We start from the raw sequence: 13,977 nt of genomic DNA, 5'->3' as shown, positions 1-13,977 counted from the left end.
TATCTAATTATTTAGACATTAACTCTAAATATTTAAAACAACGTGTCATTTTTCTGAATTTTCAGAAAAAATCTTTAAATATTAAAACAAAATTGTTTCAAATTTATTTTTAGACATTAAATCTAAAAATTCAGTCACTTTTGTTGTCTAAATTTTCAGATTTTTTTTTATAGTTTATAAAAATTAATTCTGTAACGATGCATTTTTAAACAGCATCATATCAGCCAAACAACCGTAGGATGCCAGACTGAGTAACCGTTCTTCCTGAACTTGGGGTGTGGTGCAATCCAAAAACTTTTTTAATAAAAGCAAAACGCGCGCGGGACCGGCTAAAAGACCATCCCGCGATTAAGTCCCACGACGGACATAGCCAAACACACGGCAACGTAGCGTAACGAGCGCTACGGTGCCGAGGCAGAATACGGGGGAAAACTAATTTAACCCTAGATACCCTGAGATTAGGCACGAACGGTTCTAAGAAAACTGTGCACATATGCTGCTGCATATGTGATCTGGCGAGAGACGCTGGCTGGTTAATAAAAGATGACAGAATTAGAAAGCCGATGGAAATTTTCCAGAAAAGGCCTAGCATAATCCTTAACAACGCTGCAAGTAGAATTATATCCCAAAACTATTGACTGTATAAATAAGTTTCCGCTGTTTGATCAAAGTTGGCCCCACCAGTAAGTTATGGTTAAAATTGTTATTTAAAACGTCGTTGTCGTAAAATTAAACACCTGTTAACAATTTAACCTTGACATATTAGTTAATTTTTATCAGAAGTTTTAAACCAAATAAGCGTCATTTGCGGGAACTATTAATTAATTTCTTTAATTTGAAGAAATCTATAGCTGAGGCGCATCGATTGTTTATAGAAGCAAACGGTGGAGCTGCCTTAAGTGAAAGAAGTTTTTGAGTGGTTTCAAAAATTCAAGAACGATGATTTTAAGATTAAAAACAAAGAACTTAGCGGAAGGCCAAATGTGTACGACGACGCGGAATTAGAAGAATTACTTAATGAAGATTCGTGCCAAACGCAAGAAGAATATACACTTACATTAAAAGTGATTTAACAAGCAGTTTCACATCGGTTGAAATCATTGGGAATGATTCAGAAACAAGGACATTGAATTTCACATAAACTGAGGCCTGTCGAGACTTATATGTAAACACTTAATTGGGAAGTTTTACCCCACCCGCCAAACCATATTCGTCAGACATTGTTCCATCTAATTTTCATTTGTTTTGATCGATGACGCATGGCTTGTCTGAACAGCACTTCACATCATATGACGATACGAAAAATTGGATCAATTCGTGGATAAACTCAAAAAGTGAAAAAAACTTCTGACGCGGTATCTGTATGCTGCCTGAAAGATGGCAAAAAGTAGTGGCAAACGACGGACAATACTTTGATTAGAACACAGCTACCGTTTTTTTGTAACAAATGCCCAATTTTTTATAAAAAACGGCGGAAATTTATTTGTACACCTAATATAACGGAATATCTTTTATGCTTCACTGTTTCTTGTAAATCCTTAGGATTTAATAGTTTGCTAACTTTCCACGACACTCGTTTTCTACCATTTCTTTCCATCAAATTAAACTTGCTTTTGTCTAAAAAAATTACGTCATTCCACTATTAACTTTTTTTCCAATATATTGTTGCGGCTCTGCCCAGCGCAAAGTTATCAGCTTGCATAGTTTGTAGGGTGCAAACGACGATTTATTTATGTTAATATGAACATTTATTGTTGAGACTTTCGATAAAATTGAATACGCGCGCTGCACTGGAGGCTGCGGGGCTGCGTCGGGATTGGCCGGCCATCGGGAAGCATTGGTATTGGCGGATTCAGCTCGGTTGGCAACGGCTGCCGCTAGTCAGTGCGGATGTTAGTTAGGTGTGATCGAGACGTGTGAGATAGAGAAGTGAATCCGTGTGCCAGGTCGTGTAATTTTTGCGTGCCATAAACGACTAGATAGAGAGCTTTCCGTGTGCCAGATTGCGTAATCTGAAAGTCTTTTTTGTTACTGTATTGTCTGGTGTAGACCAGGGAGAGGCCGGCAGGTGAAAACCGTGCCGTTGCCAAGTACCATTATTCTGCTGCTGAGTGCGTGAGATTGGGCCTGCTGAATATTACTCTTTTGGTTTCCCCCCGGGAGACGTAGCTCTGGCTCTCATTAATTGGTAGGGCCTGTTTTATTTCTAACATTTGATTCTTAGAAGTAAATTGCCAATTTTGACCACAAGTCTGTTTTCTACAATATTCTGCCATTTTGTCCGCCATTTTGTGAGATAAGGCATGCATATTTATTTTTTTATTAATTTCTTATATTCAATATTTTATCTTTTAGTATAATCTAGATGTTGACGAGAGAATTCAGAGTCTCCAACTTAAGAAAAGTCCTTGTTTTGTTCAATTTACAATAAATACCTTTTTTGCTACTGAAATAAAATAAAACTTTATTTTCCTATCAAACACCAGCCTTAATGTGAGAACATTTATTTATATATGGAAAAAGAGTTTACGCCCAGTGGCTCGTAAGCAAATCTGGAAACACTCTGTTCTATGTTTAGCGATCAACTCTTCGCGACTGTCTTTTAGCGACTTTCTTTTGTTTGTTCGCACATACATACACACACGTTAACTGGTTTTCGGCGTAAACTCGATGAAGTTCGGCCTGTATCGCCAAACGTTGTTAATTTTCTTTTGGCGGCAATCGTGAACAGTAACACATGCACACTCATATACATTTACACACATACATATTCTCTCACCCTCTTCCTCTTCCTCTCCGTCTCCCTTTCCCTCTCCCTTTCCCTCAGCCTCTCCCTCTCTCTCTCTCTCAGGTAATTTATGCATTCTACACGTTTATCTCGTGCGACGTTTTAAAGTCGCTCGCACTTTTGTTGCCAGGAAAGCTGTTGACGGACGATGGCTAACAGTTGCAACTGGGCTACCGACGTAACTTATGTTTTTTAACCTGACTACTCTTTGCATATATTCTTTATTTTTCTGTCACCTAATTTTTTTTTTTGTTCCTAAATACATAACATCAGCGATAAACAATACTTTGAATTGTAAATGTATAACCACTTTTTTACAAAAAAAAACCCCAAATTTTGAAAAAGATGGCGGAAGCAAAGTTGTACACCTAATACTTTAAATAATTATGTTTTCAAACAATTATACATGGTATCGCATAATAAACGGATAATTTCTTATGGATAAGTAAAATTTCTGGAGACGAGTCAAAAAGTCCTATATCGTTTTGCACTTTTCCATTAATAGTCTAAACTTGTTTTTTTAATTTGTACAACAAAGTAAACGCGAGCGTCGTATTAAATGATCGATGCGCTAGAAGTATAGTATGATCTATTCAATCTAACATTGGACGAGCATTTATTCGCGAAAAAGTAATAACTGGGCGATTATTGTTGTTTAGCCACTGATAGACTCATGGCTGATTTTCAATGCTTGGCAACTGACCGATCTCTTAATCTGATTGTTGTCTGTTACAATTGCCTTGTTATGATTACCTGTTACACTTTTTACATTGCTATTTATTACCGTTATATTGTTGTACTATACTTAAGGTGAATTGATTGGCTTATTTTTATTTGCTTAGTAAGAATAATTATTATTAATTCTATAATTTCAAATATTGCATATTGGTATTAGATTATTTTGCTTGTCTACAAGTTCTACTTACCTTAGAGAAAATAATTGTTCAGTATGACATATCCTGTGTATATTATAAATAAAATATTAATTTATTGCATCTTAAACGTTTCAGTTTAATCCACCAAATTCTACAGAGTGCGGAAATCGTCTATGTGTATCCCAACTGAAAAAAATATATCTCCACGGCGAGACAAAGATACCATTGAATAAAAAATCAGATGAACAACTTATAATGTCTTTTGACTTTTTTAATTATAGTGCACAACCGAATGTTTTATTTGAAACAAAAAACCATGACTACAAAAGATATTTTGGTAAATTTTACTGTTAAATTTAAAATAATAGAAGTATAGTTTTAATAAACTTTTATTATACTATTTTCCTAAAGTAGTTGTACAAAACTTGTCAATTGTTACGACGCGAAGATGATAAGTGCGACCGTGGCCAGATCGTTCTTAGATCGAGAAGGTAGTTGAAATGCCCTTCGATTATGGGGGGTCACGCAGAAAGCGAGTGATCACGCATGTGGTAATAAGATGAGTTTTACTGCAGTTAATGAGTGTTCGCACAATGTCTGAATTGAGTATTCGCACTATGTATTGATTCTTCGCTTGCTTTACTGATTGATTTTGTCTTGCCGTGTAAAACTATAATAATTAATACGGGCTGCGCACTGAGAGAAGCTGCCGATCTATTGAGCACGAGGCTCAACACGCCGCGTGCAGACCGGTGAGTTATCTTGATTCGTACTACGAAATGATAGTCAGCAGATTGATTGATCTGTTCTGAGTGAATCACAAGTGTCACAAAAAGATGAGTTGAACGAAAAGAGTGTAAGGATGAGTGATAACTTAATACCGCAAAAATCGCACAAAAGTAAACACACGAGACACACACTTTGATCTCCGTACAATGAGTAAGCAGTAAGGGTCATGCAAGTATCTCCTTCGAGAATTGAAAGCAATAATCGAACGCAAAAATCAATATTGATCTGTAACGATCGGCCACGAGATGCTGCCCCGCGGCGGGCCCATACTTAACTACCATTAGTCTAAATTTCTAACACTAGTTATATCATTATATTGTAATATTATTATAAAGTTAATACTAAACATAACATATGTAACACCTTTCTGTGCACCAACTTTAGAAACGTGCTACTAAAGTCACCCGTATTCTGAGCACACATTCATAGCGCCTTTAAGATAAAGGTATATTTATGTGTACCAGTTAATTTTTTATTCTCTAACGTGATTAATAAAACGCACGCACTGTTTAAACAACCGATATTTCTGTCAAACTTCCCATTTATTATAAAGAGTGACGGCAAAAATGCTTGTTTTTTTTTTTTTTTAATGATGGGTCGATATTAATCCCTGTAAATGTGTGAAAAGTGATGAATTATGAGAAAATATCACTTTCACTTCTTTATAACTTCGAAACCGTGCCTATGCTCATCTTAAAATTTTACTGGGATTAATATCCCATTATAAACCGTACTAAAAAAAATATTTTACTGTTATGTTATTATAACAAAACACAAGTATCTGTAATAAAATTTTTTTATAGCTATAGTGACAGCAAATATCAATGTTTTGGCGACAAATATGATTTGTAATTTTTGATTTGTGTTAAAAAATTACGTAATAGTTGAACATGAGACCGCCGCAAAGCAGCACCTCGTGACCAATTGTTCCGGATCAATATCGATCCGGCGTTCGATTATCGCCTCCGATTCTCGAAGGTGTTACCGGCTCCCGTGTCCCTTAATCATTCACGGTACAGAGATCACCTCGTGTGCATCAAACGTGCAGTGTGCTTTGTTCTCGAAACCTCTACTCATCGTTCTGCTCATCTCATTGTCTCATTGTGCTCAATCATCAAGATCATCGGCACCATGTGCAACACCGGAAGAATCATTTCAAAGAACCATAAGGCAGCACGAGACGTGTTGAACCTCGTGTTCAATTACTCGCCAGCTTTTGCAACCTCGTGACCCGAACTATTCAATATAATTATATGCGGTAGTATTTACTCAGTGCGAAGGCGACTGGACAATCCAGCGTCAGAACTCATAAAAACTATAATGAAAACTCATCAGTGAAAACTCAGTGCGGATCTCATTAATCTACAGCACGAACGTATTACGCTTTCTTCGCGTAGCTTTCTAAAATCACGAAGAACTAACACCCGCTCTCTCGGTTTAAGCGACTCGGCTACGATCGCGTTTGCCATCCCCGCGGCTTAAAAGTTTAACTCATTTCATACATTTTTATACATTATTTATTTTTTTATTTTTTTATTTTTTTATTTATAGTCAGTTCGTATTTCAAGATTATCTTAAGCAATGCTTTAAGACGATAATATAACTTTGTAATTGTTTTAAAACTAAATAAGACTGTACTTAAGACAATCTTAAAAATAAGGACCGACTATGAATACTAGCCATATAATATTATTTGGCATAAAAAAAGTTTAAAATTTAAAGTTTAAAAAATAAGCTACGTTTGCCGTCACTCTTTCAAACAAATCGCATGATCAATTTCGTGAACTATATCCGTGGTTAACATGTTTTAGGCAATTAAAAGATATGTTCTCAGTCACTGCACGCTGAACTGATGCAGTAAGTTAGAATAAAAAAAATTATATTTGTTTTACTTTAACTTATTGTACTAGTGTGCACCAGTTCAGTAGAGCTGCAGCGATTGAGAACAAACCTAAGATGATTAAAATTATTCTTACAACACTTACGATATATTAATGGCACCTTTTATACAGGATGTCCCAAAGTCATGTAGACAAATTTTGGAACTAGGTAGATCTCGTTATTTTAACACGAAAAGTTCTTTACCAATTTTTTTCCGAGTAATATTAAGCGAGATAAAAATTATTGGAAATTAGGTTTTTTGGGCGGATCTTACTGCTCCTCACACCGCGCGGAGACGCTCTATCCGTCGGTAGTCCCCAATCCTTGCTTTCTTGATCATCGATAATTTTCTTTGTATTGTTACGCGTCGTCGCCTTTCTTTGATTCCTGGTTTAGACCAGTTTATCTAGGCGGGCCGATCGTAACCGCCTGTCTTACCCCGCGCGCCTTCATTTTTCTTATCGATGATCGAAAACGCAAGGATTGGGGACTACCGATGGATAGAGCGTCTCCGCACGTTGTGGAGGGCAGTAATTTCCGCCCAAAAGACATAATTTTAATAATTAATATCTCGTTTAATATTACTCGGAAAAAAAAATGGTAAAGAACTTTTCTTCTTAAAATAACGAGATCTACCTAGTTCCAAAGTTTGTCTACATGACTTTGGGACACCCTGTATATACAGGGTGTCTCAGTCCATGTGTAAAATCCTATACAGATAGGTAGGTCTTAGGGAGATAAATAAAAAAGTTCTTTAATATTTTGTAAAATTCTCAACCGTTATTGAGAAAAAAATTAATTTGTTTAGCGCAAGAGCGACAAGAAAGCTGCGGGCGAGTGAGCGCGACAGGCGAATGGCGCCGTCGCCTATCGCGCTCACTCACCTATAGCTTCCTTGTCCTCTTGCGCTAGACAAATTAATTTTTTCAATACGTATTGAGAATTTTCAAAACGTTAAAGAACTTTTTTATTTATCTCCCTAAGACCTACCTATCTGTATAGGATTTTACATATGGGCTGAGACACCCTGTATATATATACAGGGTGTCTCACCCCATGTGTCGAATCCGTTAGGAATAGACAGAACTCGGGTAGACAAAAGAAAGTCCACACCATTTTGCAAAATTCTCAATGGTTATTGAGAAAAAAATTAATTTGTCTAGCGCAAGAGCAACAAGGAAGCTGCGGGCGAGTAAGCGTGACAGGCGAATGGCTAGGAATGACGCCGTCGCCTGTCGCGCTCACTCACGCGTGGCTTCCTTATCGCTCTTGCGCTAGACAAATTAATTTTTCTCAATAACCATTGAGATTTGCAAATGTGTTTTCTTTGTCTACCAGTTTATCTATTCTAACGGATTCACACATGTTACAGGGTGTCCCAGTTGATATAAAAAAGTTTTTAATTGTAGGTTGGGCTTCGAAAAATAAGTAGAAAAGTCCTATACGGTTTTGTAAGCTAGGCGTTAATAACCGAGAAAATAACATGTAAAGATTTGACGCCTCCCGTGCGAGTAAGAACGCGCCGCTGAAAGCTACCGAGACGCTGGAAGTACGGCCCATCCCACGCGACTTTACAAAAATCATAGATTGGGCGGTTCGGTTCTTAGGCGAGTCGGAGGACGGTGCGCGGGTAAGGAAGCGACGACGCATGGTGAGGAAGAGGTTTGGCCGTCCGAAATCACAGCTTACGCTATTATCGCGTTAATGTATATTATCTATTCAAGCATCGAGCAATGCGCGAAGGAAATTGTAGGGTTTATTTTCTATTCGTGTTCGCGATTATTTACTTGATTTAATGTCTTTATTATTATAACTTTAATAGATAAGCAACCTGATGAATAAAGTATTATTTTTTAATTGTTTCGACTATGGAAATTCTATTATTGCGGTATGAAAACGCTATCGTTTCCACACCACCTCGCGAGGTAGATAGCTTGGCGCGTTTTTTTTTTAGTGGTGTCCCCAATAGGCCTAATCCACTGTTAAAAATTAGTGCATTAGCTGCTCAAAATGGTTGCCCTGTTGTTGAATGCATAATCGTGCTCTTTGAATAATTTGACGAGTAGCGCGATGTGCTACGTTCGGCGTAATTGTATTGAAGGCCGCTATGATGTTTTCGCGTACCTCTTCTACATTACAATCGCGCACATTCTCCACTCGATTTTTTATGTATCCCCACACAAAATAATCGAGGACGTTAAGATCTGGAGATCTTGCTGGCCACGAAATTGGACCATTTCGGCCTATCCACCGATCCGGAAAGTGTCGATCCAAGACCATTCGCGCGCGACGTGAATAATGCGGTGGTGCTCCGTCGTGCTGGAAAATCATCGTTTGCCGCATTTGTAGAGGAAGCTCCTCTAACAAAATTGGAAGATGATTTTCCAAAAATTGCGCGTATCTTTCCCCATCGAGGCGCGGAGGCAAAAAGTATGGACCAATCTGCAAATTAATAATACAAATATTTAAAATTTGGTTTTTTATTATAATTTTTATGTAAGAAAAATACTTACTACTCTATTGCCAATTATTCCTGCCCAGACGTTTAACTTCCATCTAAATTGGAAGGCACACTGACGGACGGCGTGTGGATTTTGATGTTGCCACATAATGAAATTTTTAGAATTAAATATTCCATTTGGAGTAAAAATTGCCTCGTCGCTCCATAAAATATTGTCAGGAAACGTCTCATCTTGACGACATTGAACTAAAAAGACTGTCAACATACATTATTAATTATTATTAATTGAGAAATTAAATTAATTATAAGTATCAGTTATAACAAAGTATACATACATATGTACACGTTAGACAAATGTATGTATACGCGTTCTCAACGTATTTAGAGTCAAGCAGGTCGACTAAATGTTGTCGCGTCGATTGTGTACGTACATAACGTTTACATCGACCTGCTTGTCTAACAAGATTAAATGTTTTTTTCAAATTAAATGAAAACGATCAAATTGCTTGCAAGATTCACGATTCTGATAATAAAACAACGAATTGCTCGAATTAGATTTAACAGTTTGCGCGTCGATCGTTTTATTCGCTTTTTCATGTATTTTGTCAAAACAATGAGTTTTAAGAAATGAAAAAATATAAATACCTTGACAAAAGATTGCGCGTTGCATCTGGTCCCGTGGGAGAAGATGTTGCACCCGTTGGTAGTGAAACGGATGCAAACCATCCTCTCGTATCACGCGGTGCACTAATTGTCTTGATACACCCACATTTTCAGCCACGCGCCGCACACTATTCGTCGGATCATTTTCGAACTCGTTTAGAATTGCCTCCTCACGATTAATGTTCCGACGAACACCGCGATCAAATTGCACTAACTGCTGTCTCTGCACACTGACAAAACCCGTATTTCGCGCACGCCGAACGCATCTTAAAATTGTCCCAACCGTTGGATGGGCTCGGTTGGGAAATCTTTCGCGATAAATACGGGCTGCTTCTAACGCGTTTTCGTGAGCCATCCCGTAACAGATTAACATATCTGTGTACTCACTAGCTGTATACCGCATTTTTCAAATTGAAAGCACTTAATGTCTCGCAACACGTTCGTACAAAGAAGCACTCGACTGTTAAAAGAAACAACAATTTAAAGTTATAAATATTGCTTGTGCTGCTTTTGTAACAAGGCGCCTAATATTATAACTAATAATTTTAATACCGGTCGGTAAATACATTCAACTTTTGCGAGTGGTCAATTTTATTCAAAAAAATAAAAAATTAAACAAAAATTATACAAGAAAACGAAATAAATTTTTGTTAATGAGAATTATCACGCAAAAGTTGAATGTATTTACCGACCGGTATTAAAATTATTAGTTATAATATTAGGCGCCTTGTTACAAAAGCAGCGCAAGCAATATTTATAACTTTAAATTGTTGTTTCTTTTAACAGTCGAGTGCTTCTTTGTACGAACGTGTTGCGAGACATTAAGTGCTTTCAATTTGAAAAATGCGGTATACAGCTAGTGAGTACACAGATATGTTAATCTGTTACGGGATGGCTCACGAAAACGCGTTAGAAGCAGCCCGTATTTATCGCGAAAGATTTTCCAACCGAGCCCATCCAACGGTTGGGACAATTTTAAGATGCGTTCGGCGTGCGCGAAATACGGGTTTTGTCAGTGTGCAGAGACAGCAGTTAGTGCAATTTGATCGCGGTGTTCGTCGGAACATTAATCGTGAGGAGGCAATTCTAAACGAGTTCGAAAATGATCCGACGAATAGTGTGCGGCGCGTGGCTGAAAATGTGGGTGTATCAAGACAATTAGTGCACCGCGTGATACGAGAGGATGGTTTGCATCCGTTTCACTACCAACGGGCAACATCTTCTCCCACGGGACCAGATGCAACGCGCAATCTTTTGTCAAGGTATTTATTTTTTCATTTCTTAAAACTCATTGTTTTGACAAAATACATGAAAAGCGAATAAAACGATCGACGCGCAAACTTTTTGTTAAATCTAATTCGAGCAATTCGTTGTTTTATTATCAGAATCGTGAATCTTGCAAGCAATTTGATCGTTTTCATTTAATTTGAAAAAACATTTAATCTTGTTAGACAAGCAGGTCGATGTAAACGTTATGTACGTACACAATCGACGCGACAACATTTAGTCGACCTGCTTGACTCTAAATACGTTGAGAACGCGTATACATACATTTGTCTAACGTGTACATATGTATGTATACTTTGTTATAACTGATACTTATAATTAATTTAATTTCTCAATTAATAATAATTAATAATGTATGTTGACAGTCTTTTTAGTTCAATGTCGTCAAGATGAGACGTTTCCTGACAATATTTTATGGAGCGACGAGGCAATTTTTACTCCAAATGGAATATTTAATTCTAAAAATTTCATTATGTGGCAACATCAAAATCCACACGCCGTCCGTCAGTGTGCCTTCCAATTTAGATGGAAGTTAAACGTCTGGGCAGGAATAATTGGCAATAGAGTAGTAAGTATTTTTCTTACATAAAAATTATAATAAAAACCAAATTTTAAATATTTGTATTATTAATTTGCAGATTGGTCCATACTTTTGCCTCCGCGCCTCGATGGGGAAAGATACGCGCAATTTTTTGAAAATCATCTTCCATTTTGTTAGAGGAGCTTCTACAAATGCGGCAAACGATGATTTTCCAGCACGACGGAGCACCACCGCATTATTCACGTCACGCGCGAATGGTCTTGGATCGACACTTTCCGGATCGGTGGATAGGCCGAAATGGTCCAATTTCGTGGCCAGCAAGATCTCCAGATCTTAACGTCCTCGATTATTTTGTGTGATACATAAAAATCGAGTGGAGAATGTGCGCGATTGTAATGTAGAAGAGGTACGCGAAAACATCATAGCGGCCTTCAATACAATTACGCCGAACGTAGCACATCGCGCTACTCGTCAAATTATTCAAAGAGCACGATTATGCATTCAACAACAGGGCAACCATTTTGAGCAGCTAATGCACTAATTTTTAACAGTGGATTAGGCCTATTGGGGACACCACTAAAAAAACGCGCCAAGCTATCTACCTCGCGAGGTGGTGTGGAAACGATAGCGTTTTCATACCGCAATAATAGAATTTCCATAGTCGAAACAATTAAAAAATAATACTTTATTCATCAGGTTGCTTATCTATTAAAGTTATAATAATAAAGACATTAAATCAAGTAAATAATCGCGAACACGAATAGAAAATAAACCCTACAATTTCCTTCGCGCATTGCTCGATGCTTGAATAGATAATATACATTAACGCGATAATAGCGTAAGCTGTGATTTCGGACGGCCAAACCTCTTCCCTCACCATGCGTCGTCGCTTCCCTTACCCGTGCACCGTCCTCCGACTCACCTAAGAACCGAACCGCCCAATCTATGATTTTTGTAAAGTCGCGTGGGATGGGCCGTACTTCCAGCGTCTCGGTAGCTTTCAGCGGCGCGTTCTTACTCGCACGGGAGGCGTCAAATCTTTACATGTTATTTTCTCGGTTATTAACGCCTAGCTTACAAAACCGTATAGGACTTTTCTACTTATTTTTCGAAGCCCAACCTACAACTAAAAACTTTTTTATATCAACTGGGACACCCTGTATATATTTATATATATATATTTTCAAAACGAGTTACAATTAAAAGGTTACAAAAATATTATAAAATACGCAAAAGAGGAAAGAAGGAACGCTATGAGACTGGAGGAGAGTAGAAATTCGACAGATGAGACTCAGGAAGCATAAAAAGAATAAAATGTTTAGGGTGGTATACAAAAATGACAATATCGGTATCAGATAGATTATATTTAGTTTTAAAGGATGGTGGAGAAAAAATTGATATTCACTGGAATATAGAGATGGCTGAGGATATTTGGCTGCGACCTTATCTAGGAAATTTCGATATTGATCATTAACTGGAGGAGAGGTAGGAGGGTTAAAGGAAAGATAATAATAAGAAGTAAAAGTAAAATTCGGAGGTTCAATAAGAGGAGGAGTGTATGAGGGGCCATGGAATGCTCAATAAGAATCGTATAATTTTAACTCAGGATAATAAATTCTACAAGTAATGCTTCCACCACATGGCAAAGGAAGTCTTTTTTTTAACCCTTCTAGCAAATAATCATACTCGGAAGAATGTTCTGATTCCGCGGAAAGGCGTGGTATTGTTCTGCTCACTATAATTGAGCGATATTAAATGTAACAATTATAATAATTCCTCGAGAAAAATAAATGTTCGACTTACTACTGAGTGTTGATTTGAAGTTTTGGGCCCCGTGCTTCTAATTGATTTGACGAATGAATTCGTTCTACTGACGGATCGGCAGATTCGTCCTTCTGGTCAGAATGTCGTGGTAGCACACTGGATTGTCCAGATAAACCCGCACGGTTTGCGGGTATAATTACGCCCGATGTCGAGAAACTTTTTGAGAATGATGGAGTGAACGGCCCGTTTGTGTTTTTTATACAAATTTGAAGGATTTTTTTATTGGTGCCGTGTGCACCGCTTATCGTAGGGCCGTCTGATTCATTCATTTTTGTCAAATTTTCCGTTTTAAAGATAATTCTTTTCTTAAAAATAAACCACTTGACCTTTACCTTAACTATTAGTCATCTAGCAGAATCAGAATGTTCTAGAAAGAAAGAAATTAAAAAGAACGTGGACGTAACAGCTATCTGAAATATTTTTTACTGCAAGCAAAAAATGCTACGTAGGTTGACATTACTGCTGTCCATAAAGAAAAATGTTTAGCTAGTTTTATAAAGTTGCTACTGAATTGTGGACACCAATATGAATTTGGCGTTTCGTCAGTATCGCTTGGTTGTTTTTCAATTTGTACAGATTGCAAAAAAGTTAATATTTTTGTATCGCATTCATCATTTAAATCGTTTACCAAATCTTCGTCGATAAAATTAATATCTGTATCGCAATTAGTTTCATATAATATTTGATCGTTTTTTATCAGACCAATGTAACGTGCATAAAAATCTTTAATACGCATATGTTTGCCATTAAAGTTTGCCATTAAAACAATTCCACCGGTATACTAGTTTTATTTGATGCGCAATGTCAATCCGTATAATGCATTTTGGTCTATGCATATTGTTAGAACATTCTAAAAATGCTATACATT

The 13,977-nt window shown here is 37.2% G+C and overlaps 1 protein-coding gene across 1 annotated transcript in view; it reads left to right on the top strand.

Annotated features, from left to right (window-relative positions):
- The window catches only part of LOC139101421 (uncharacterized), a 164,765-nt gene that overhangs the window by 45,479 nt on the left and 105,309 nt on the right, over positions 1-13,977 (top strand). Inside the window, exon 3 of the mRNA XM_070654558.1 lies at positions 3,799-4,000. Within this exon, the coding sequence (XP_070510659.1) occupies positions 3,799-4,000 (202 nt within the window). The remainder of the gene's footprint in view (positions 1-3,798; positions 4,001-13,977) is intronic.

Source organism: Cardiocondyla obscurior, linkage group LG03 (genome assembly GCF_019399895.1).
Source record: "Cardiocondyla obscurior isolate alpha-2009 linkage group LG03, Cobs3.1, whole genome shotgun sequence".
NCBI classification, from domain to species: domain Eukaryota; kingdom Metazoa; phylum Arthropoda; class Insecta; order Hymenoptera; family Formicidae; genus Cardiocondyla; species Cardiocondyla obscurior.
This window is presented reverse-complemented; position numbering and strand designations above follow the sequence as displayed.